At 35.8% G+C, this 27,530-nt stretch overlaps 1 protein-coding gene across 2 annotated transcripts in view; it reads right to left on the bottom strand.

Moving 5' to 3' along the window:
- FSTL5 (follistatin like 5) overlaps positions 1–24,073 on the bottom strand; it is a gene marked incomplete at both ends in the record, with an annotated part of 250,145 nt that extends 226,072 nt beyond the window's left edge. For both annotated transcript variants that reach the window (XM_082281448.1, XM_082281449.1), the window contains 2 exons: positions 4,787–4,820; positions 23,951–24,073. In XM_082281448.1, the coding sequence (XP_082137574.1) occupies positions 4,787–4,820; positions 23,951–24,073 (157 nt within the window). The remainder of the gene's footprint in view (positions 1–4,786; positions 4,821–23,950) is intronic.
- Between the last annotated feature and the right edge of the window lie 3,457 nt (positions 24,074–27,530).

Below are 27,530 nucleotides of genomic sequence, written 5' to 3'. Positions count from 1 at the left end.
AACAAACCCTGTAGGTCAAATTATTTAGCAGTTGCATTTCAATGAAAACAATGACCTTGGACAAACATTTACCAATGTGTTTGCTGCTACACACAGTCTCTAAAATACTACATTTTTTTCTGAAATGTACTGATCCAGTAGAGAAGCTACAGCAGTAGTCAGTTCAGTCCAAGAGGATTGCAGTTCAGATTCTAACCATACACAATTAACACAAGTCTGTTGAAAGAGGAATTAAGAATCATTTGCTTGAGTAGACAAAAGGAATCACTGGATTCATTACAGAATGTAAGGAACTGTATTTTTTGCCACAGTTAATGGTTTTAACATGACAAAGAATGCTGGTATCATGTATTCTGCATAAGAACATGCATAGTTTTGTCCTTTATCAAAAGTAATAACAGCCAGACATATTGCAGGATGGATCTAACAGTTTGTTCACCCTCTGGCATTTGAGAGTATCTCCAGGTACAATTTCATTTTTACAAGTTGTAATTCAAATTAGGCCTTACTGATTTTTCTCCTTAAATTCTTTCCATTTTTAACCTTTTCAAGCTTTTTTTCACTTCCTGTCTTACATCCATCAGTGCACAGGAAAAGATCACATCAGTCTGGGATCCCAAAAAAGGCCACAAGGGTTGTGCAGGTATGCTAACTTTTTAAGGATTAAAGAGTAAGTAAGATATACAAGTGATGCCTATATGATTTCCTCTCTAATTTTGGTAGCTAAAGATTATAAAAGGAACAGATGTTTGTTAATGATATCAGAAGAGTCTCACAGTATGTTCATTATCATAGAGAATTATGTTTTTGAAACTCGTCTGTGAGCCAACAATGGTTTTACATTCAGATTATTAAGGTAAGCAAAAAATGAGAAGTATTGAGTACAACTAGAAACTCAAGCTGTAATTAAAATTATGTCATTCAAAATTCTCTAAACGGTTTAATTTTGAGTATTAGTGATGCTCAAAGCTCAGATCAGTAGCAGCTAACAAGCATTTTAAAAGCATCCTATACAGTTGGTACCTAAGTGTACTTCACTAAAATAAAAACCCCTTCAAGTTAATAAAATTAAAATTATTTGCATGCACATTTTGAAGATGCTATTGCAAGTGCCTATTTTCCAAATCTAAGTTGGAGCACCTTTTCTGTCTTTCAAAAGGTGTTCTTTAAGTTGCTAAACTAATAGGCAAAGTTACACAATTAGTGTACACCATCGTATCATTGTTCAACATCAACACAACAACCACCTTACTCTCAGCCTAAATTCAGATTTTTTTTTTCTCTGATTTTCCTGGAGATTTTTAGAAATACATTACACATTGCTTCTCTATACTAAAATGGATTACTCAGTTCTCAAAAAAGAAAATTATTGTACTGTAATTCAAACTGGGACTGAGCTTAGGAACTGATATGAAATGCTAGCAGTTAATTGAAATATTTTTGTGGCTCATTATTTCCTGTATGCCAGTGTTTTTTCTGAGAAAAGGAATTGAGATGCCTTTCAAGTCTGGCAAATAGTTGAAATGTTTCACTAGACAACCTTCTGGTACTTCAGAAGTAAAAGTTATTCAGAATAATATTGTCAGAAATTATTTCTACTTTAAAGTTTATAATGATCTTTATTAAAAGCACATGAATGTCTCCTAAGTCATTAGGATAAGCTGGGAAGAAAATTCTTCCCATTGCTTAAAGTAAGACAATTTCTGATGTTTCCAATTCATCACAAAAAATATCTATTTTATTTTCCACTATAGGTTTGGAATAAAACCTTTTTTTGTCTGAAGGAGTTAATACTGGAAAAGAAAGGTAAGGAAGGTCAAATGGGACTTCAAGCCAGCAACAAAAAGTTAGCAAGGCTTAGTTCGTGATCGCCTTGTTATTCCTTTTATATTACAGAAGTGTTATGAAGCTAATTTCATTTGTATTTTGCCCTGTGATAATCATTTTAACACACAAAAGATTCTCAGAAGCATAAGGAAGTTTGCCGACATATACTAAAATCGTAAAATGTTAACATAGTGTTTTACATAAAAGCAGTGCTGCTTTTCTCAAACAGTGTACAAAAAGATCTGTTATCTGTTAAGTAAAACAAGAAAAAGAATATCACAGATCAGAAAGAGATGGGATTAGTGTCAGAACAGGGTGTGTTTGAGTATTGGCTTCTATTCTGGTGTGATTGACTTAGAGGCTGAAAACAGAAGTAACAGATGGGAAAAACAAGCAGGTCAGAAATGTGTCAGGAAGAAAAAAAAACCACTACAGAACAATAAAAACATCCTTACTAAAATAAAAATAGGAATCTGATGTATTTTATAGCAGTTTTAAATAAATCGGGTAAAATGAAAAATTACTAGGTATTTATAATATAATTAAAGATACAGAATGGTCCTTCTTACTAATATATTGATCCTGCTGAAGTCAAAAAGCATTTGACTTGAATTCTGCTGTAATATCCTCCCCTCTTAAAAAATCCAATCTAATGAAATTATTAACAAAAATTAGATATTGAACTAGTGACATTAACTGAAGTTATGAGGCACAACAGAGACTCCAGCATTTCACTTGGTAAGGATGAGCTGTAATTGTCCTCTGAATTAAGAGGACAACACTGCTTCTGAAAGTGTCAGAACCGTTAAGAAATCACAGAAATTATTTTCTCCTTCTACCATATGTAGTGGTTGAAATATGCAGAGTGTAAGAATATTGCTAGAAACTCGTCCTGAGAATTTCAGGAAAATTTACCTATCTCACAAGAACATATGCAGAGCACAAAACATTTACATATTGCATGTGAACTTCAGTTGCTCACTGACAAAACAAAAATGTTTATGCTGAAACATTAATTTAGTCTTGTTTCATCTGAACCAACCAGTATTTTAAGTAGAAAAAGTTTTAAGATTTTAAATAAAAATATCTTTCTGAAACTTTGCAATTACATGGAAAAAGAACACATGAAAACAAATAAATCTAAAGAATATGAAAACATATTGAACCCCACAAAAAATCCCAATCATAAATCCACATCAAAATAGCATTTTGCAATAAAGTATATCTGCAGATACATATATGTTCCAAAGACTACTCTTGAGTATGATTAGTCTTCCAGACCACCGAAATCTTCCAAGTTGAACTGTCAGTTTAGGCAAACATATCTTGCAAGAAGTTTAGTAGGTTAAAAATTTCCTCAAGTGATGTTACAGATACAATCACAACAAATTTTGTGCAGCTGAGCACCAATTTCACTGTATCATATGAGAAAACGGGGATCTCCCTTCAAGTAGAGTTTAATGGGTTCCTTTGGTTGTAGCTGCAGGCACTATTTTATAATCCTTGGAAAATTGTTTCCGTGCTTAGTTAACTAAACTAACAGCTAATGAATAAGATGGACACTTCCATCCAGGTCATTCCTTTGTTCCTACTTTTACTTGCTGGTCACATACATACCATAATGACCACCTGGAAACAGCATGGGGTGGGGTGTGCAAAAAAGACTGTCAAACATCATATATAACAGACATAAATCATAAAAATCCACAAAGAATGGCCCATTTCAGAGTCCTTCAGTATTCACACATCATTTATTCCTGTAATCTAATCTGAGTTTTCACAGTCTTTTTTGTAATTTGTATTAAGTCAGGAAAGGTTTTTGGACAATACATCATGAATGCACTTACTACATGTAGAGAAGATTCAACTTTATATTGTATTAACCCAGAAAAGAAAATTATAAATCACAAATTGGTTGAAAATGAAGGAGATTCTTTGGTTCAATTATCTTTCCCATGCACACTCCTCAAATGAAGGACCATAGGACATTCAGATGATGTAAATTATCATATCATCATAAACGATGTAATTGTCCTGACACGGCTCCTATCAACCATCAGCTTTAGTCTGCCTTTAGATGCTTGTGTTTGGCCTCAGTGTGAGAGAAAGAAAGAAAATTGAGATGAATGAGTACTATGATACATAAATAACTGGATTAAGAACAGCTAACTCAGGTGATATGATTACACATTGCTTCATAAGGCAATAAAAAAGATATAGGTTGGTTTGTAGCTTCATTCCCTTGTCTCTTTGCAACATAGAGCTGCTGCTCTTTCTCCTACCCTCCCTTTGTTTTCCTTTTAAAGTATCTCTTTAAACAACTGAAATATCAAAAGAACAATCCTTGCTACTATTGGCAATTCTGTTTTTCATTGCTTGTTTAGCCATTTTTAACCAAGAGATTTGGATGTTCTGTCTCTTCACAGAGAGTTTTGGAATACTTAATTTTCTTGACACAAGGCTGTTTCTTTAACCTGGATATTCTGTTTCACATAGTGCTTAGCCACTGGCACAAAGGTGCAGTGAAAATATAAATTGTAGGCAAAAACCACCCCCAACAGTCATTTTGCAAGGCAGCCTATTAAGGACATGATTCACTTGTGCACAAATTGGAATCACATCCAGTTTCAGATTTACTGAATGGAAAGGGAGAAGCTAAATTGATGGTACTGATGTTTTATGAAAGTACGATACCCAGCCATAGTCAAGGACACAAACTTAGTGAGAAGCTATCTCCCATCTGGAGTGCAGCAATCAGTGTTGTTCATCTCAGAGTTCCAAAACCAGTACCTAATACATTTACTTTCTAAATTTCAACCCCTTTCCTGGATATATTTTTATCATTTCAAATACCAAAATACTCAGTAGACAATCCATCTGGATAGTTTTTACCAATAATGAATGTTGCATTTGTGATAATTATACGAATGCCCACATTTTGAAAATAATTGGCACTTACCTTTATTTCTTGTGCTTTCATGATGCTTTTCCTGCTGCAATTGAGAGCAGAAAAATGTATTAATTGCGGAATTAGGTATCCCAAAAATCATAAAATCATAGACATACAAGATCCAAGTGAGACAGTCTAGTTCCTCCTCCATCCTGCTCCAACATAAGATCAACTACACTTTGCCTGATGCCTCAAGAGTCCTGTATAACCCATTTTTAAACTCCCCTAGCATTTTTCACCTTTTTTTTTCTCCAACCATGACTGTGATTAAGTGCTGGAACACATTATCCAAGGGGGCCATATGACAGTCTCTGTCACTTGACCTCTGTCTTGGGAGATGCTCATAATTCAGCTGCACAAGTCCCTGTAAAATTGGGACTTGTCCCCTGATACAATTTTGAAGCATGAAAATTTACTCAAGGTAGCAACCTGTCCCCAAAATTTCAAACTTTGATTTTATGATATTTGCTCAAAAGGATGCTCTTTATTTTGGGTACTGCAATTCTTCAAATATTTGCTGCCATATAAGTTTATGCTAGTAAAAATAGCACTAGGAGGAGGCTAAACGCAAAACACTTCTAAATTTTGTCCCATTACAAGAAAGAATTTTCTCTCATAATTTTAACAAGAAGAGGAAATTATGTAAGTTTTTTTCTTTCATTGCAATTTCTAATGGGCATTTTTAAGCATTTCAGCTTTTGATAACTAAGAGGGTGTACTGGTTACCCTTCAGTAGTTATTGCACTGCTTTATTTTACCTACATACACTAAGGATTTGTTATTATTGTGCCCATAACAGGTTCATTTAGTCTCTAAAGCATCCAGACTGTACACAGGAATCTGTAAAAAGTTAATGCTTCAGCTGCAATTCATACATCTTTTAACAGTATATCTGTTAATATTTCCTAATTCACAGGGACATAGAAATGTCTAGTTACCATTAACTTAAGCACAAGGCCATCTAATCCTCAAACAACTAAAACATATTGTTTCAACTTTTTCTAATTTTCTGAAATAATAAATACTATAGGTACTGATGCAATATTTTTGTTCTTCCCTGCAACCCAATTTTACAAATCTAAGTCAATGACTCTTTTCTTGGCTTTTTTTTTCAAACAAGTAATTATGTCAAAACTTCTATGTATCTGGGAAGCATGTTTTCAAATTTCTCCATGACTACATTAGAAACACTAATGAGAAATTTAAAAAAAATACAAAATAAAATCCATTATCAGTAAAATGTGATGTACTTGATTGTAAGGCATTTTCTCATACATTTCTAGTATTTCCTAAACACAGTGAATGGTATTTCCTGAAATATTGGATATGGTATGATGTGCTGAATTTACCAGTATCAATTTTCACGCCATTCTGATTTTCATGCTATACTAAAATTAAAGCAATAGTTTTAGTATTGGTTAATTTCTTTCACGTTTCATTTGACACTACAGTCAGCATTTGGTTTAGAGGATCTGTCTAGGTATTTATTCTAGTCTTCTAGAGGAGAATTTCCTTTTAATTTTCATTTTATATATCTTTAGAAGTCATGGAGTGATACTTAACCTTTAATAGGCCAGTGTAAACACAGAAGAATCTTGTTAATGATAAGCAATCTGTGCTTATTAAAATATCAACCAACCACCAAGATTTAGAGTTGTGTTAGCATTCAGACAGCACAATTTACAGGCTCCATGGACACTGTTTCGTTCCACAAAACTCACTAGTCTTTTTTCCCTTCTTTAGTTTCAAATCAGAATAATGGAAATTTTTACCAATAAAGCTGCAATAGATTCTGAAGACTTAATCCAAGAATTGATTACTAGATCACAGTAGACTTGCAGGAAAGCATTATTAAAAATCAAATACTGCTATCAAAGGAGAAGATAAACACTAATTAGGATGAGAAATACTTATTAGGAAGAAGAGAGTGCAAAAAGTTTGGCAAACTTCAGAGTAGAAACAAAATGATTCAGATAAAATTTTAAAATTTAAAAAAAACATGTTGGGGTTTTTTTAATGGAATGTGTTAAGATTTCAAGGAAAGGAGGCATTAACTGAAAATGTCTTTTCAGACCTCGTCTCTTCTAATATCTTTATTTTCTTTAATTTCAGCTGAAGATTTTTGAGCAAATTTTCATGACTTAGTTTTCCTCAAAACACTCCAATTTTAATTTTAAGCTGCCATTCAAACTAGACAGAAAAAAGTTTCTTAGCAGATCATAGAACAACCTCGGTGTGATATTCCTTGGGCCAAGCAAGATGCTTGCTAGCAGTGAAGAGCATCCACATAAAAAGAAAAGTCTCTATGCCTCAAGTTATTTCAAAATTAACCAGTGATTAGACAGGGTGTAGCATCTCTGAACTCAGAAATTAGCTTCCTGCCTAGAGAAACCTTGCTAGATTTGACTTTTCAACAGAAATAACAGAGTTAAAAAATGCAGACAAATTTATACTGAGGCTGAATTAAATACAGATTCCTCCTTAATACTGAAAGATAAATTATGTGAAATATTTGCTGTAGAAAATCACTAAGAAGCAATGAATTATGCTAGTGAGACAGTGTTACAAGCACCTATAACTTAGGAAAATTAATTTCAGATGCTCAGGGAAATAGGAACTGCTCATCCTGCTGGGAAACAGACAAAAAAATAAACAAAAATTTCATGGTCCTGGAATGTGAGAGTGGTAAATGAACTTTTGAAACTTTAGGTAAACAAATGTTCTTAGTGACATTTATTTCCACCTGCATTTGTGTAGTTTGCTAGGCTGTTAGTGCTAGTTGGACTGAAAATAACAAAATTCTACCCATATACTATTAGAAAGTGTGTAAAAGTGCAAGCATTGTGGTAGTAAGTAAAATGTACTTCTGTATGAACACTTGTGTGGAGGACATCAGAAACCCACTATTACACATATTTCTGTTGTTTTTCTCCTGTAATTGCATTATGATAAATAAAGAGAATATTTTCACCTAACATGTTAACAATCAAAGAAATTATATGCAAATAAACAAATAAACAAATAAATCTATACCTATATATAAATAAAACTGGAATGATTACATGAACTGCACTACTATATTGGTACCTATTGATATCAGCCATCTGTAAGCAGAACCAACATGAACCAAACATTTTGTATTCCAGGATATTTTTATCAGCTTCAATATAGCAAAACACTTTTGAATTTAGCACTTTCCAAACGAATTAATCAGACAGGTTGCATGGCATTTTATGGGCTTATGTTGCATTACAGGGTATCGGCCTGGTGAAATGGATCGATGCAGAACATATTAAAACTCTAAAGAAACCTTTCCTGTATGCCCAAAAGGCTGAATTTAAAGTAAACTTTCCAAAGTACACTCCATGGAAGTGGAGACAATGATCTTCTGTTATGTTTGTGAACTAAAAAAAGATCACAGATGGTTGACCATACAAATCATTATTGTTACAAATCATAAGTTATAAACTATTTGCAATATAAATTAAATGAGGCTCTGCAAAGAAACTTATTTAAATACACAGAAATGTTTTTCTAAGGTATGAAAGGTCCTTTTCTAGTGCTATTTTCTTTTTTGTCTTAATACATGAACACTATCAACATCTCTTAAAACATCCCAGCATTTTGACATCATCATTAGTCAGAAATGCCATGTTTGCTAAATGAGGCTGGCATACTATCAAGTCTTACTTAGAAGGGCTTCATATTAGCAATAAGGGGTGCAGAGAAGGACAGTGAAAGGGACTCTTAAATTGCAGTGATTCCCAAGAAGGTACAAAGCTATTTATAGGAAAGACCAGAGCTGATCTGTAAAAGTAATTGACATTCTAGGACTAAGACAATACATCAACCATTTAAGAAACAGTAAAGCCTATTTCTTAGCCTCATTTAAATATGTATCTTGTGAATTTTCCCTTTTTGAAAGAAAATTAGTGTTTGTAAACCTTGGATGTTCCACATAGAAACATTCTGACTTCCACTTAATTCTGTGTTCTTTAAAAGAGAAACTACATGACTGCATTGCATCTAGAACCTCACTTATCATTGTGCTTGAATCATCTGCTGAGGATCTGGGTATGTGTCTGCCAGAGTGGGCTACTGATAAAGAAGATAAGCCCTATTTTGTCTTTGGAAAACTCAGGCAAAGCCTCCTTTGCTATGCTGGTTCTATTTAAGAAGTAGCTGCCGAATTAATCAAATTCCTAGAATAAACAAAGTACTAATTAGTGTAAAGCATATGGTAGATTGTCCTTGACATGTGGCAAAAATTTAAATAATTTAATAAACATAAACCATTAATTACAGAAGCTGATGAAAAAGGGAGTGCAAAGTTATTTGCTTTTTTTACATTTTTTAATGAAAAGTTATCATTAGTCATAGAATATAGTGAAAATGCAGAAAATCAGTTTTGTGTTCATTATCTTTAAGGCTAATTCTGCATTGGGGTACTATATCGCAAATAATAATAGTAATTATTATTATAATAATTATAATAATAATGGAATAATTGTTATTAAAGAAAATATTTCATTGAGAGGAAACAAAATAGTTATTATTGTTAAAACTTGTACAAGCTATACTAGCTGAATTAACAATATATTCACTTAAATTAATACAGCAACTTTAATTACAAGAAATCTGAATTACAAATGTACAGAAACTTTTTATTCATGGGTGAAATAGCAGCATGGTTACAGCCAGGGAGTACAAGCACACATACTGCACAAAGCAATCTGGTATACTATTCTCAGACCCAATTTGATCAATGACGTTAGGCTGAAGATTTGTGTTTCAAAGAAGTTTTACAGAATCAAACTTCAGCAGAGTCTTAGCAACTGCAGTACAATTGCAATTTAAACTAAAAATGCATGCAAAGCAGAAGCAATGACATTTACATTTGTAAAGCTATTCTGTTAAGCAGCAGTAAGCAATGCCTTGCTTCCTATGGTAAGGAAGAAAGAATGTGCAAAAAGTGAACCATTTTCCTCTTGCTCTTGTCAGAACACTATTTACTGCAGAAAGCTTTTTAGTTCAGTGTTTGCAGCAGGATTCCTGAACTGGTATTCTGCATACACAGCCCAGTCTTCTTAGAGATTGCCACCATTTATAGCAGCAAATTCTGAGAAAATAATATGCCACAGGTTATTCTTGTATTGATTAAGGCATCGCATGAATATAAGATTGTGTGAAGGAAACAAGATGTGAAGCAAGGTTGCTAGGCAAAAATAAGGTAATATATTAAGCTGTTGAAGTTTTCAGAATTAATGGCATTCCCAGGAATATTGCTAAATATTAGTCTTAATATTACAGTATTACAATATTACAGGCCTGGGGAGAAAAAATGATGAAGTCTTGAATTCGTGAATCCGTATGAAAGCAACCCAACAGTATTTGGGGAGCCTGGATACAAGAGTGAAATATTTGTCATTAAAACCAAAACTGCGGTGATGCAATGTTTTTATTGTATTTTGTATGTTCTTTGTACCCTAAAGGCTCATCCCTATCTTCCCCACTTCCACTCCCGGTTGACCTGTCCCAGATCCAAGCCGCTCCCCCGGTGCTCCCAAAAATGGTTATCCCCTCCCCTTGTTCTGGCTCCTTCCCTATCAATCACCCAAACCCCTCCCGGAGTTCTGGACTGTTCTGTGCCTATAACCAAAGCCCTCCCTAATTACCCTTATATGGTCCCCGTCAATCCCCTGAGACCCTGCCCCCTCGGATCCCTCCCCTCTTGGAAATCCCCTAAACCTCGATGCCCCATTGGGGCATGTGACCCCTTTCCCTCCACCCCTCGAGACTATTGGTCCGCATGAATGTCTATCCCTGTCCATATCCCTCCCCCAAAGACCCCTATTGGTCCCCTGTCAGGCCATCCCCGTTGTAACACCTCCCTTTATAAGTTGTTGCACGGATCGGATCTGTGCTTGTGCTCCTTGGACTCTGTCGGGGCAGTAGAGCTGAAACTGTATCCAAAGGCAAGCCTCCCCGTAACTTTTTATCTTTCCCTTCCTCAAGAGCTGCTGGCTGCTACAGTGCCTGGAGCCTTTGCTCCCCTGGGTAGAGCAGAGGCTTCAGAGGAGCAGCCTTAAAGCTCTGTGCCTCCGGCTGCTCCCCATTCCTGCCGCACACCGCTGGAACCAGCCTGGGCAGTGGACAGCAGCGGTCACTGCGACACAAAACCAAACCAACCACAGAGATGGGAAGGGTGAACTGTGAAATACGCCGATTTGGTTCTTGCTTTGCTGATTTAGATCCCTGAGGAACATGAACAATCACGGTAGACCCAGGAAGCTGAGTTTGAAGCAGTTGTTCTCTGTGTGCAGATTACAATCCCTTAAAAGCAAAGGGGAAGTACAGAAGAAATAAAGATCTGAAAAAGTTCAACATCACCTTGTCTATGTCTACATACTCTGAAGGAAAACTATCTCTAGACCAGGCTTCAACAAAGTGTGTGATTTCTAGGGACGAAAAGTGGACAGAAGAAGTTCTACACAAAGATCAACAGGTTTTTTTCAATTCAGGCCTGTCTGACATAAAAGTAAATAACCTAGATGTTTGCAAAGGCATGTATTATTCTTAAAGGCAGCCTTTGTGCTCAAGGTGAAACAGTTCCGGGCTAAAGTTACTGTCTAAATTCCAGTGTTCTTCAGTACCAACTGAATTTAAGCAGATTCCTGCTAGCAACACAGTAACACTGTTTATACCTCATGTATGCACCATATATTGCATTCTACAAAACAACATTTCTTTTTTAAAATAGGCAGAGTCAGTCAGATTAGTACCTTTTCAAAGCAACTGTTCCTTCTGGCAGGATTGTTCATGATTCACATAGACACATTTCCAAAGCAGTGCTGCCTAGTGTAAAAAGACCTGCTTGCAGCAGGCTGCAGATAGCTCCCAAGACAAATAAGCACCCTATAGGACCTCTAATCCCTGATTACTCTTGCAGTTGAAAGGCAGCTGAGAAGTAGTTTTGGGGTTTATATTTAAATTCAAGGATTCTTATTTTACTAAATCGTTGGGGTTTAACAGTACTATAAATTTGTTGTTGTTGTTATTTTTTGTTTGTTGGGGTATTTTTGTTTGTTTCCAGTATAAGAGCTTGTCCAAGAGGAACCCTAATGATTCTACAGGCCCAATGAAACTGTAGTGAACTATAGGGAGTTATAAGGAAGTAGATGAATAATGACTTCACAAAAGTAATTACTATTTGTGCATATTTTGCATTAAACTTCATATGCTCAGACACTCAGTGCAGTATTACTTTCCCATGCACAGACAGCATAAGATGTATTTTCTTCAAGACTACCAAGAAAGAAATGCAATAACACAGGACAGTTGGTGAGGTGCTACAGATGAATATACTTACTTGATGTAGCTCAGAAGCTAATCATATTCAGTGTAAATATACATTTATTTTGCAATTATCTGAGAACACTCTAGATGTGAATAGGCAAAGAAGGGGGAAGAGATCTCCAAGAAGCAACACTTTAGCATACTGAATTATCACTGGAAATTCTAGGATACAGTATTTAATGGGTATTCTATTATCTTCCCCCTTACATCAGTACCTAAAGCTCCAGGTACCCTCACAATAACTGAACAGTAGTATATTTCCTGACAATATACTGCTAGTTAAAAAAAAAGCAAGCCAGTACAGAGGGATCTTAGCCACAGAATTCCAAATGACATTAATGGCAGTAATTTGCCTACAATCCCTATTCGTTTTTCTTTTTAAATTTCAGAGGTGGTTTTAAGTGTAATTTTCTAAAACCACATAACGTATTTTGCTTTTTATTATTCAGTCTGTCTGAGGCTCACTCAGATCTTATTTTTCCTCTTAGCAGATTTTTGTAAAGATAGATGAAAATCTGCAGGAAGAATGACAATTAGAGGGTATAGACATGAGAGCATAAACATCAATTACCTTCTTATAATCCTGGAATGCAAGTAGTATTTAGTCTGCACTAAGACATAATTACGGGTAAAATTGTAGTCTTTCTACAAGTATTGATTAAAACCAGTATGCTGAGGCATTGCTAGGAATAACAGGTTCTTTCTACCATTCATTTTATAAGGGCAGATAAAGTAGTGTAGCAAAGCAAAAGGAAAGTTCATGATATGAATATTAATCAATTGCACCTGCCCTTTTGTAAAGTGTTAAACTCTTTATTTGAGGAACACATTCATTTAAACCAGAGATTTGATGAAAGGTTATATTGTGTTACCCACCGTGCGACATTTAGGAAACTAGAAAGTAAAATTAGGATTGTATTTTCCTCTACTGAATCTTAGAAAATTCAGGATTAACTCAGTATTTGATTGGTGAATTTCAATTTATTTTTCAAAATGAATTATGAAGTGCAGCTATATACTCTGCAGATACACTAACAATTGGTTACAGCAATGCACTGTAAAGTTTTGAGTTATTTTCTCTTGGCATTCATGCTGGAAACAATTAGCTTGAAAAAAAGATTTCACAGAGAGCTGAAATAACAATCTAGTAAATAGCTGAAGTTCTAACCTAATTGATAATACTGTAGTTTTAATCACAGTAGTTCCTTTTATATATATATATATATGAAGACATCTATTTTTCTTCCTTGCCTTAGACTGATACAAGCAAGCACCAATAAAATAGAGTTTGTTAGGAATAACAAACTACAAATAATGTCTTGCAAATATTTCCTTGTACCAAACCAATCACTTTGATTGTGTTCCATCTAATGATGGAGTAGGTCCCAAGAAGCAGTCACTGGCAAAACAAGACAGATGTATCCAAATGGTAAGCTCTGTACTTTGCTAATAATAAACCATCAAAAACTTTTTTTGAAAATATGAAGATATAGAAAATATTTGAAGATTCAGTAAATTCTTTGAAAGGTATGTTTCACTATGCCCCACTTAGAGGAGGAATGAAGGAATAATGAAATAAATAGGTGACCTTTATATGGAAAGTCAGACTGACCAATGCAGTGATTTCTCAGACCTTTATAAAAATGCCACAAACTATGTGTTGCAGTGGGATTAGTCTTTTACAGTTTTGGGGATCATCTGCTTGCAATACAGTAGTTACTGTTAATTTCAGAATTGTAGCATCAAATTATGTAATACCAAATAATGACACATATACCAACAAGTTGAATACATTCCATTAAGATGATGTAACATTAGTGCTTTGTTACTTGCATTGATGTACGACAATAATCCACAGGTAATAATAATAGAAAGCAATGGCATTTAGTGAAATGAAATAGTGAAATGAAATAGTGAAATGAAATAGTGAAATGAAAATTCCACTGATGCCTCAAGCGAGTGATAGGCCTTACTTGTCCCCAGAAAATAGACTTGAGTTATAAGCTGCTTATTAGAGTTACATAACCAAAGTTAGAAGCAATACAATAAACAAATGATTAATAATTTTTCTTAGGTTTGTTTTCATTGGAAGAAGGGGCCCAGAATAAGCTTGTTAGATTTTTCTTACTTCTTACTTCAAATAATATTTTGTTAGAATGCATTGGGCAGGGGGATTCAATTTCATGAAGCTGTTTGATAGAATTGACAATGAACATTAAGCAGATGCTATTAACATTATGCAATGTTACAGAAATATTTATAGCTATTAAACTCACTTCACATGAACATACTGTTCATACACTGCATTGTTTATACATTGTGTTAATTTATATAAATAGTATAAATGCAGTTGAGTGTAGTTAACCAAGTACATTAAATGGAAACTTTCAGTTTTTTTCTGATTTTTTAAAAGATACGGCAAGTAAAACAGAAATCTCTTACTCATCTCTTGCATCTCATGAGACCCCAGCTCAAGTTCTGTGTTCAGCTCTGGGATCCCCAGCATACGTACATGGAGCTGCTGGAGTGAGTTCGGGAGAGGCCCACAAAGATGCTCAGAGGACTGACGCACCTCTCCCATGAAGACAGGCTGAGAGACTTGGGGTTCTTCAGCCCACAGAAAAATCTTTCAGATACCTTCAAGGCCAAACCATTCTATGATTCTGTGAGCAATTTTAATGAAGTCAAATAGCAACATTTTTGTATTAGTAAAGTTTGGGAGAGCTTTGTTTTGAATGTTATGTTTTAGGCATAAAGCTTCCATGTTCTTAACACTATGGTTATTTAACCATAGCTGTAGCAATGCTTAACAATAAGAAAAAAGATGCAACTAGACATCTTTTAATAAGGCTGTCATTAAGCTCTCCATTTTCTTTGTGTCAGGCCCAAGCACAGAAACCAAAACCTTTAATGCTTTCAATGGGTATTCTATCCTTTAGCCTCATCTTTTGAAAGGAGACTGGGGTTTTTTGTTGTTTTAACTAATGCTGTCATTTGGGTTTTCTTCATAATGGAAAATAAATCTGAAACTGAAAGACATCACATTCCCTTAGCTCATGGTTGAAGGGATTTGAGAATTCTGATGGGTGTAGTGTTCTTGCCTGGTATGGTTTACCATGGAATCAGTTATCAGGAACAAATACAGTGCCCTGAGCTGGACTACGTATATGATCCCACCAGCAATTATAAAAGAGAAAAAAATAACATGTCATAACAACTACTGTAATCTAGCAGTCACCTTACCCAGAACTGAAGGCATTTTAAGGTAAAAATAGCCTATTTCAGTAAGTTCACAAGGTAAGAGGACTTTCTTACTGTTATTTTGCTCTATAAACAATGGAGATGAAGTCACAGAGTTTTCCAGTTACAAAATTCTCAAAAGGAAAGGCTGCTGAAGAAAGCCAAATTGAATACACCTAAACCTAATATATGTAAACACAAATCAATGCTTCTTACCATGGCTCCTTGCAAAGATTTCAAATGAAAAAATTTAAACTGTTCACAAAAAAGAAAGCTAAAAAATTTCTTAGATATTGTGATAGCAAATATTTGTACTGCAAGATAACAGAAGTCATGTTCACATGAAGTACAGATGGGTTGTTCAACCTGACATCTTGGTAACACAAAATCAGAACAGTGGCTACTGTAAAAGAAAAAAATAAAAAGGTACAGTAGTATATCATTAAATACTACTTTATCTAAAAAATACCAGATTTGTGCTCCCACTGCATATCACACACCCAGTAAAATTATCACAGTTCAAAATGACAACTGAAAACATAGTTAGAAAAAAGTAAGCAATGAAGAAGAGTTAAAACTAGTGATATATTTTCCCACTACTAAAAGGAGACAATTTATTCTGAACTTGTTTTTCTACCACACAAAGTATAGGAATAAAAGTAGAAAAGATGTTTTAAAATATGGATATTGAAAAGAAACATGGATGCAAGACCTAACATTTAGCCAACCTAATTGATGCCAATTTAAGAGGAATCTAACAGTGCACAAATATTTTGATTTGATTGTATAATAAAGCCCAGTGTAACAAAGAGTTTTCTTTCTATTTCTTTCTTTCTTTTATTGCTGTATACCAATGCTACATTCCCTCAGTTGGGAATACATCACCCTATAGATGCACAGTGTACTAATGTTTAAAACGGTAATGGGTTGACACTGGCTGGATGGCAGCACCCAACAAAGCTGCTCTATCACTCCCCTCCACAAGTGGACAGCGGGGAGAAAATACAATGAAAGGGTCATGAGTTAAGGACTGGGAGAGGTCACTCACCAAATACTGGTACAGGTATAACAAACAGAATTAGAGATATTAACTGAATTTATTTCTAAGAAAATCAGAGCAGTATAATGAGAAGTAAAATAATACCTTAAAAACACCTTTCCCCACTCTTCCCTCCTTCCCAAGTTCTACCTCTTCCACTGCAGCAGCACAGGGAGATGGGGAATGAGGGTTTTGGCCAGTCCATCACACACTGTTCCTGCCATTGCTCACAGAGAGGAGCCCTTCCCCTGCTCTAGCATGGGGTCCCTCCCCTGGGAGACAGTCCTTCAATGAAGTTCTCCAACCTGAATCCATCCCTTCTGCAACAGTTCTCCTCATAATACTGCTGTTGTAACATGGGTCACTCTTCCACAGGGTGCAGTCCGTCAGGCACTGCCTGCTCCAACGTGGGTTCCCCATGGGGTCACAAGTCCCACCAGGAAACCTATTCCAGCATGGGCTCCTCTCTCCATGGGCCTGCAGGTCCCTGCCAGCCTCCTTTCAGGCATCCACTTGATTGGGTGTGGGTCTCCTTCATGGGCTGCAGGTGGATCTCTGCATCCTCATGGTCCTCCATGGGGTCACTGCTGCTTCACCATGGTCTGCACCACAGGCTGAAGGAGAATCGCTGCTAGGGCACCGGGAACACCTCCTCCCTCTCCTTCTGATCAGACACTGGTGTCTGCAGAGCTGTTCCTCTCACATATTCTCTCCCCACTGTTCACTTAATCCAGTTACATCTGCACAATAACTTTTCTTCCTTCTTGAATATGTTATCACAGGGGTTACCACCATTTCTGATTGGCTCAGCCTTGGCCAGCAGTGGGTCTGTCCTGGACCCGGCTGGCACTGGCTGGGATCATGAAGGAAGTCTCTGGCAGCTTCTCAGAGAAGCCATCCCTGCAGCCCCGCTGCTATGAAGACCAGGTCAGGCTAACCCAACACAAAAGCAAATGCTTAAACTACATAATTATTTTCATTTAAAACCAGAATTTAAATAGCTAATTAGAATCAGAGGTGAAAAATAAACCATAAGCTAAGCTGATCATTATTTAGTTAAAAATTAAAAAAAAAAAAGTCTGGGGTACAGCCCAGTTTGTCTACATACCAAGAAAACTATTATACACCATGTTTATTATTTAATATAAGTTTAATATAAGTTTTATTTTGATTTTTACTTCTCACATTATAAGCATTTTCTATGCTATAGTATGTTACTTTCATTTTAACAAACCAAGATAATAAAGGTTAATATAGATAATAAAAGTCTACATCTTCCAGGTAATAAATATAGGTATTAAATCCATGAGGAAAATGCCTGAGAAAAAAAAACAATGGAAAAGAATAAAATAAAGCGTTTCTCTGATAGGAAAAAAAAATAAAGAGATGGAATTAAATTACAAAGTAGTCTTGAGGACCTGAAGAGTAAGAGGCAACAAGGAAGCCATGGAAAAGAGCCAGATCTCATAAACACACAGTTCAAGTATCTGGCCTCTTTCATGATCTTAGAAATACAAACTGCACAAATTTAAACAGGAGCAAATCACCTCAAGTAATATATCAAACAAATCTCTCCTGGCTTTGTTTTGCTATTACTGCAATTGCAATTTGTGAGGACAATTTGCTATCATAATAGAATATGAAAAAACACGCTTATCAAGAATCTGAAATGATAGCTGATATACGTTGGGTTTGCACTGAATCCCAAACACCAGAAAGGTAAAAAACCATTTCTTATCTATTCCCAGGATAACTGGAAATCCTCTTCCTAGGATTCAACCTGAGAAGGCCAAGCTGACTACTGAAGAAGGTAATTACATTGCCTCCCTATACCACCATGTTATGTTTTATCCTTTGTTGTCAACCCGGAAAGGGAAATTAAAAAAACAATGTTAATCAAAAGGTAGATCATACATGTGAATTTCATCATCCCTCAAAATATTTGGTTGAGATTAATCTTTTCCACAGTGATGATGTTCAGTAACAGGAACAAAAAAGATAGGCACATCAAGAGGTTCAGCCCAATAGTTAAGATGCACCTTTGCTCCCTGACTGGCCCTCTTGATCTGACTACAAGTTTATGCAAGTTTATAGACAGGCATTGCTAATAAGTATCAGTAGGCATCTTGAAAGCAGGGATCAGCCTTGCCTTAATTCCAGACTTTGATACTCCACCCTCCAGTTACTGACTAGCTGGAAGAAGGCTTATAGAAGAAATTTTACAGGGAGAATTTAGAAGCAACTTTCGTAAAATGTAAAAAATGCTTTGAGCATGTAGTGAGACACAGCAAAAATAAAATGTTTAATTGATATTAGCTTGTTAATGCATAATGATTGTAATGGGATTTAAAGAAAAAATTACCCATGCCTTTTTTAATGTTACTGCCCACAGGAAAAATCAGATTAGAATGCAGAATTCCCTCCCTCTCCTGAGAAAAGGAAAATAAAATTAAACAAACAAACAAACAAAAAACCAAAGACTTCTTGACTACACTTACAGATTAAAAAACTAAAACTGAGTCTTGCTACTTCTAATCCTGGAATTTGCATAGGACATAGATACTGTGCTCACAGAACCTCAGAAGGAAGAAAATTCTCATGTTACTTTAGAGCTGAGAGAAGCACTGATGTGACCAGGAAAAGTTCTGTTCTTACTCCTCAGAATTCACTGCTCATCTTCAATAGATTTTTTTCCCTTCTCTCTCCCTAGGACAGAGGATTTTAGAGGATCCCATTATATGACTTCTCAGATCCTGCAAGCAAACAGATTTTCCAGATAGACATGGTGAACTATAAATCTCAGGTTGTCTAGAGACCAGACAACACAGGGAAAGCCCAGGCTAGTTTTGAATCCTGGAATACTACTTTCTGTGCATTTCTTTCTTGGCCATGACACTCTAAATGACAATAAAATCATTGAGCACTCAGCCTGTTTATATTTTACAGGTGTTTCAGTGCTGTTAGTTGAGGGAGAACATTTTATAAGTTTTGGGCAAAAACCTAAAAGTAATACATGGGGTTTTTTCTGTGCTTTGTGCTTATGTATTCAAATTTGCTTTTAATAACCTGGGACAGAAACTTACGTTTTTCTCTTGCTTTAATTCAGACAAACTCTGATTAAACACTTCCAAACTGGATCTAATGTTAATGTAATCTAAACCCCTCTAAACTGACCTAGTCCTGAGCCCTAATTTAATGTGAATCAGGGTTGAACTGATGAATTTAGCAGCAAACAGCAACAGTAAGAAGGGAATGAGAGATGAAAAAGGGACAGAGGCAGGTTTTTTACAGGAAGTTAAAAGCAGTATTTTAGTCTGGAGAAACATCACAGACAACAGTGAGGGCTGCACATCTGAGTCACTTCCCCTTAGCCCTTTGGTAAAACAAGACAAAGCCAGGACAAGGCTGGAAAGAAGTTTGAATTAACAGATCAGCAGAAGCCAGTGAAAGCTGGCACATCCCCTTTGCTGTAACCTCTGTGCACTCCCGCTCAGCTGGACAACAGAAGCTCTTTTCTGACGGAGCATCCTGCACGGGCCCAGACACAGGCCAAGGCTAAGGCTGAGGCTCAGGCTGAACTCTGACTTCCCGGGATTCTCCCCTCTCTCTGTTCCCAGGTTCCCCCGAGCCCACCCCTGCCTATGCTGTCAGGGCAGTGGTTGCTCTCAGTGAGGGCTTAGCCCTGAATTTTGGGAACAAGATTGTCCTAACCTCGAAAGTTCAGAACTGGGCCTAAGTAAAAGGAGTCCAGGGGACAAGGACTAAATTACACCTTCACCAACTGTCCCTTTAGACTAAAACTGAACTGCTCCCCACCCGTGATGAGATCATTAACAACGAGGCACTGTCACCAGTATTATTCCCTGCTAAACCATGTGAATCACCTGGCTTGCCAAGGTGGGTTGTGTGTGCGTGTGTTAGATACGCAGAGTTGGCATGCCTTGGAGTATACATATGGATGTACAGGCTATATTCCATATTTCTTAGCGTCTGACAGAGAATTGGCAGCCAACAGTTGCCATTCTGTTGGCTGCCGCCTGCCTGTTTATACCTGGAAATCTCAGAGCATACAGTCTTTCACTGAAGACATTGCATAAACATTGGTCTCTGTCAAAGGCATACAAATTACAAGAAGAAAATTCATTAGGATGCTAAAAATACTTCCTAGCAATATCAGGTGGGAACCTAGGTATTAACAAATTGCTCACAATTCTTCAGCAGCAATGCAAGAAGACTCCCAAATGGAAAGTACCTTACAAACTCTTCCAGTGTTATGACAAATGAAGAACCAAGGACTACCTGGCTTAACAAGAAATTCACATGCTGTTCAGACACAGCCTGGTACTTTTCAGCATAACCACATAAATGTAAGCCGTGGCAGTTAAACAAGGGTAGGGGACTGGAAACAAAACTTTGAGGAGTGCTTTGTAATATTCTTTCTCAATTCTTTCTGGTTCAAGAGAACTCATCTCTTCCTGGTTTTGAATAGTTCATATATAAACAATGCAGTCAAACATTTGACCTTCATTGCCATTAAAATGGCCATGATAATGAGCATTACTATAATTATGTATTATAATGAAATACAGAATCAAAGAATGTTAGGACGTTTGGAAGTCACCTTGTTATATCTTCCTGCTCAAGCATGGTCACCTGCAACAGGTTGTCCCAGACCACGTGCAGACAGTTTTTAAATGTCTGCAAAGATGAAGACTTAACAAGCACTCTGGGCAATCTGTTCCAGTGCTGAGTCACCCTCAAAGTAAAATAATGCTTCCTTATGCATAATTTTTTTCCCTATTTGTAAAGTTTTTTTCCATAGTAATGCTATTCTTACGCTTTCAGATAATCATATATATAGATTAAATTCCTACTTGTAATTTCTATGCATGAGAAGCTGAAATCGTTTATAATCCCTTTTAAAACAACAAAAGCTTTATGATATGAATGCCTGTTTTCACCACAAACACAATCATTATTTCAAGAGAGTACCAACAGGATTGTTTTTCCCTGCATGTTGACATTTAAGGTTGCTCTCGTTGGACTATTGTTCAAGTTAGATAAATTCCCCTTTATGAGAGCAACAGTGATTAATATATATCTATTTTTTAATCTTTGCACACATAAACTTACATACATATTGCCTAATCAAAGGAAATGTAACTGCATATATTCATTATCATCTGTTTGTAGTAAGTATTCTATTGGCATAACTTAATCTAAGCACTCGATTTATTAAGTGTTTGATTGAAGCAGAAAGTTTCTTTTACCAGATTTATATTTTGAGTATCCATATCCATGCCAAAGCTGGTTTTAAAAATTGACTTTGGAAAAGTTTTACATTCCTAGCTTTTTTATACAAACATATATCCCTAATACCAAAAGCTGAACGATACTAAAACATTTTTTTATCTAGACATATTTCCTAGGAAAAAACCCACCATATTTTTCAATATATTGTTTTATATCTAGTTTTAATTACTTTTATCTTGTTCGCATATGTCTGTGTGATTCCCCCAATATTAAACTTGAAAAGTTTATGACAGCCTATTCCAAGAATTATATGAGAGTTATCAGTACTTTAAAAGTATAATTAAGACAACATAAACACCAACATATGAATAGTTCCACATACATTCATTAAGATCAGAGAACATCTAACCTCAGATAATAATACTAATCATACCCCATATTCTGTCCTTCATTGTTCTTACAGTCTTCATGGTTTTGTGTTGGGGTTTTTTCGCACACGTGATTTCTCTCTCACATGATTCATTCCATGGTTTCATTACTAGTTTCTCTCTTCCTTCTAGATTTCAAAGAACCTTTCTTGTGCTATTTTATTTTATTTTGCTTACAGCTGTCAAATGGAAATAAAGTGATGAGACAAAGTTTTGATAATACTCAGCATAAAAAACCTGTGTGCTGATACAGTTATGTATTTCTTTGACTGTAGCCTGATTCAGTCTTTATTCTGATTGAGAACATTCCATAGAGGATGCATAATTGTATAATTTTAAGATTTTATTTTCCATCTGTTAAGAAACTTCTTGTATTTAATCTACATAGCATACAAAATATTTGCTAATAGGCAATTTTATTTGTTTGAGAACTCACACTGTCAAATCCTCCTTATATGACGAGATATTGGGTCTTTTTTTTTAAACTGAGGACCAAAAAGAAGTATCTTTCATACTTTATAAAAAAGTATTGAGAAATAAAACTAGAGTATCTTGAAACATTAATAGAAACTAACATTTAGAGTTTCTGGCTATAATTCAGACCTTTTACTTGTAGCACAAAAATTTAGAAGGGTGAAAAGTACTTTTTGTTTCATCTCTGCTTGATTGTAGGTCTTAAGGCACTTCAGATGTTGCTCCCACGACTATCATGCCAAGAAAAAATAAAGTTGATCAGATCTATGCTAACTTTAGACAGCCCATGGAAATATTACAGCCCTCTTCCTTGTTTTACAGAACCACCACAGAAGCTTCCCTTTCAGCAACCAGAAGAGCAGGACTTGTTAGCTGAGAACTGTTTTAGGAGTCCTGGATTCATGACAAAGGAGCAGCAGGTGGGTATAATTTGAATGACATGTAGTCATTGAATATGGGAACCACGTAACTCAGAAAACATCTGCACTATGCCATGGCCCAAAACTCCTAAATTCAGCAAGCACTGGGAACATCTACCTCTTGCAAACAAGTTAACTTCAGCACCATTCTTCTTTGATGGGCAGTTTCCCTGTTCGTTGCACAGACTGAAATTCACTGAGGACTGGGACAAGTCATTGCCTTAAGCAGATGCTGACAGTTGCTTTAAGAAACAGCCTCTCCTGGCTCTCCGTCTGAGTTTCTGTTGATATAACTAATCTCTAGTTTTGAAGCTGTTGGGGTTTTTTAGGAGCTCTCCTGGTTTTTTGGTTTTTTTTTTTTCCTCTGTTAAAGGAATTTTCCCCCTATACATGTTGCTAGGAGAACAAATGGCCGAGTATTTAGATAAACAAAGGACCTGGCTGCTCTTTTTGTTTCACCTGGGGGTGTGGGCAGTCGGTCTCGGCATCGCACCTGCCCTGCTCACCGGGAGCCGCCAGCGCCCCTGCCGGCTGCGAGCGGAACTGCACCCGAGGGGAAAGGGCCCGACAGCCGAGAAGGCTGGCACTGGGTTTGTGATTGTTTGCTGGTACTGCCACAGTTATTGCTGTTTGTTTGACTGGTTATACACATATAGATATATAATAGTAAAGAACTGTTATTCCTATTTCCCACATCTTTGCCTAAAAGCCCCCTTGATTTCAAAATTATAATAACTCGGAGGGAAGGGGGTTGCAACTGCCATTCCAAGGGAGGCTTCTGCCTTCCTTAGCAGACACCTGTCTTTCAAACCAAGACAGAAGCTAAAACAGATCTTATGTCATTCTCTTTGAAAAAGTTAATTTCTACACATTACTCTAATAAACACAAAAAAGACAAGGCTGGAGTATAATTTATCCCTTGACCTTGGAAGAAAAGCAAGAAGTATTAGAGAATAATCCATACCTTGTGCCGTAATCTTATTAGGGGCTGATAGGGCCTGAAGTTGTATCCTTCCTTGACTGGCCACCCATCTGCTCCCAGCAAAATGCATCCAAGAAGTAAAACAGCGGACCACCACATAAACATCTTTACAGGTCTGTTTCTGTCAAAATAAGATGTGCAAGTTCAGAGATGCAATATTACTTTGGCATAAATCATATAATAAAGGTTTACAATACTGATAATCCATTTGTGGACTTGAATAAATATAGTAGATATAGGACAATCTGTCTGGCACAACAGCAAAGAGGAAAAATGGTGGTAGTATCTGGGACAGCAGTATCAATTTGGTTGTGCTGAACAGAACATTTTCTTATCACTGGTCAATATTCATATGAGGGAGTCACTGAGGAAACAACCAGGAAAAGTCAAAGAAAGACAGAACGTTAGAGAAAAGCAGTGGAGAAAAATGAAATACATTTTCTCAGATGAATGAAAAAAATTATCATTGATCACATGTTCATCAAATTTTCCTTTAAATATAGTCTCTCATGATGCACTATTCACAACCTAAAAGCTTATAATAATCATACTCAGATTTATAGATACATATGGCATGAGAGTTCCCTTATGTGGTTCCTAATGGATGTACACATGTACATTTCATAAGCGGTTTCAGAACTTATTAGAGATATGCAATATTTATTATTGATATTCAGCATTTGTGTTGAAACCATCATGTTAAAGAGACAACACAGCAAACTGATCTTCATTACTTCAAGGCACTCCCAAGTCAGTCTGCTTAGTCTACATTATTTAGTCCTGCCATATGGGACAGAGATGAACCACTTTCACACATGAGTGGGTTTTTATTCCCCTTTCTACTTTGCTTTTAGTTCGCTTACCCTGCCAATGTAGAAACCTCTGATAAGATATACAGAAGTACAAAACATCGTAAGTGTGCCCTAGGAGCCAGATTGTGCATCGAATCTTCGAGTCTTGCCTGAGATTTTCTTTTCTATGGGAAATCATCTGAGCATAAAATGTGAACAAATTGGGGATCACTTATTATCCTCTATCATTTACAGTCATGCTCCTGGCAATACTGTTAAACAAACTGTGGATTTGATTCCTATCATTCTTCACATATCAGTAGTCCTCACAGTCACCTGAAGGCAGAGACTGAATAGAATTAATTCCTGTGGAGATTTTAAAAGTAGTAAATGGACTACTCTTACCTCTATTCACAGGCTCAGTAACAGGATCCTACTTAAGTCTGGTACCCTTCTTTGCAGACTACTCTACCAAACTTGGCAAAACCACATAAAGGTCTGTTTCATTCTCATTCCATCTGATTTTTCCCAGCCTGCCTTGCCTTCACACTTGTAATTCAAACAAAAGATCGACATTAATACACCGTATTACTTTGACATCACTTACCTTTTGTTCCACCAAACCTAATCTCATTCTGGGTCCCCTTATTAATCAAACTTCACATTTCTTCTCATGTATCATTGCTTATTCTAAAAGTTTCCACTTCAATTACCTTTCTTTGGCACTCCAGCTTTTCTAATACACACAGTAGAAGTATCTCTCTTAGGAGAGCTTGCACAGAATACATTAAGCAGAGAATTATTTGAAACACAGAAAACAAGCTCTATTACAGAGAGATATTTTACATAAATAACTTTAGGCTTGTTCTTTTACACCTGTTCAGTAACAGGATATTACAGTGCTGATAGGAAATGACACAGTGGAATTTTCTTCTTGGGTTCCCCTCATACTTCCACCAAAACAGAATGGCTATTCAGATGTTCTGGTGGACCTTTGCTATGGGATTATTGCAACTAATCTAGCTCACTGACTGGAATCAGCAAAAAAAGACTATTTCAGAACTGTGAGAATTCAAGTACATTAAGGTATGGCATTTTCCTTCACTGATTCTGTGTTAGTTCTCAGTATCACTGTTACTGGAAAAATAAGTCCATTAAAGAAAAAAAAAAACCTAACAAAAGAAATATGAAAAATCAGAATCTTGATTTTTTGATCTCAAAGAAAACATCCCTTTATTTGTGTTTTGTTGAATTTTTTTTTTAAATATACTTAATTGTTGACTTTCAAGGTCAGAATCAGATTAGTTTAGCACCTGTGCATGCTAAGGCTAGCTATGCACTGTTGAACCTTTGTCCCCTTTGTGCACTTGTGGAGTATCTCTCTGTACAATGAAAATTTGGTTGGAAAACAGTCATTTCACAGAAGGTTGTAAGAGCAACCACATTGTACCACCCTCCCACAAACTGAATATATTTTAGCCTCATGTGGTGTAAAAGAATAGAGTCCTTATAGTTTTGAAAATTCTTTGACCTTGAAAGGCTTATTCTTTGTACTTTTACAGAAGAAGAGAAAATTACTGCATGCTCAGTTTCTGACTTCATTGCCTGATACTTGGATGAAAACTTACAGCACAAATTTAAAAAGTAAGCTTTTTGGACAGATGCCACCTAAAATCTCAAAAGTATGCAGGGTGTATGCAGTTATTATTTGCCTTTTTAGAATTTAAAATATCCACTTTTTTTTTTTTGAAGAGCATACATTTTCTATGGAATGTATTAGATATCTTAAATAATTATTTATTTTTAAATTACTACCAAAACCCACAGTTCTCCTTAACACAGTACTATTATGAAGTCTCTATTTTATGAAAAATTATGATCTGTCCTAAAGACTTACATTGTTAAAGAGTTGAACTAAGAGCAGGAATAAAAATGACTTTTCAAAGCTTCATTACAACTCCAGATTTTGGTGCTGCACATAGCTGAACAGAAAGAAATAAGGTATCAAGACAATATATTCATGTTACCTAAAATTGCTTCTTTCTTATTTCTACTTGAAGATGCAGCACAAATTACAAGCAAAGAAGTTTTTTACTTTTCTTTAATAGTATATTATCAAGAAATCAGAAATTGTGTTTTGAAAGAATTCTTATACCATGCATCCTGGGCAAAATAACATATTTCTGAACTCAAATTTGCATTAATGATCTAGACCCTGTTTACTCATTAATTATAATCTGGCAGAACTTGATTTTTCAGTGTTTAGATAGCTTTCTTCAGTATTTTTAACTTCATTACCTACATATTTGTAAAGCAATTGCTTATAGGTTTTTACTATATATCTACTTCTATTTTTACTGAAGACTGTTGCTTCTTTATATTCATATAACCATGTCTGGAAATCTGATGAGTTTACTCTCTTTAAGCAGACACCAAACTGTATCTCTGTGTTTTCTTCCTCTGCACATTTCTCATTTATAGTATAGCTTATAGGTTAAAATGCAAAGAAAAATTTAAAAATTCAAAAACATTCCAGTACATATTTTAATGTGTATATATATATATGATTTCTCTGCCAGTAAACACTGAACTGAAATTCTTAAAATACTACTAGCAATAATTCCATATCTTCTATCCTATTAATGCAAACAGTTAATTTACAGCTACTCATTGCATGTAAATAATTAGGGGGTGGGGCTATCCCCCCTCCCCCCCCCCCTTCACTGCACAGAAATAATTAAGGTGCTGGGTTTCTTTCCTCAATGTGCATT

This window comes from Coloeus monedula (genome assembly GCF_965178545.1).
Source record: "Coloeus monedula genome assembly, chromosome: 5".
Lineage (NCBI taxonomy): Eukaryota > Metazoa > Chordata > Aves > Passeriformes > Corvidae > Coloeus > Coloeus monedula.
This window is presented reverse-complemented; position numbering and strand designations above follow the sequence as displayed.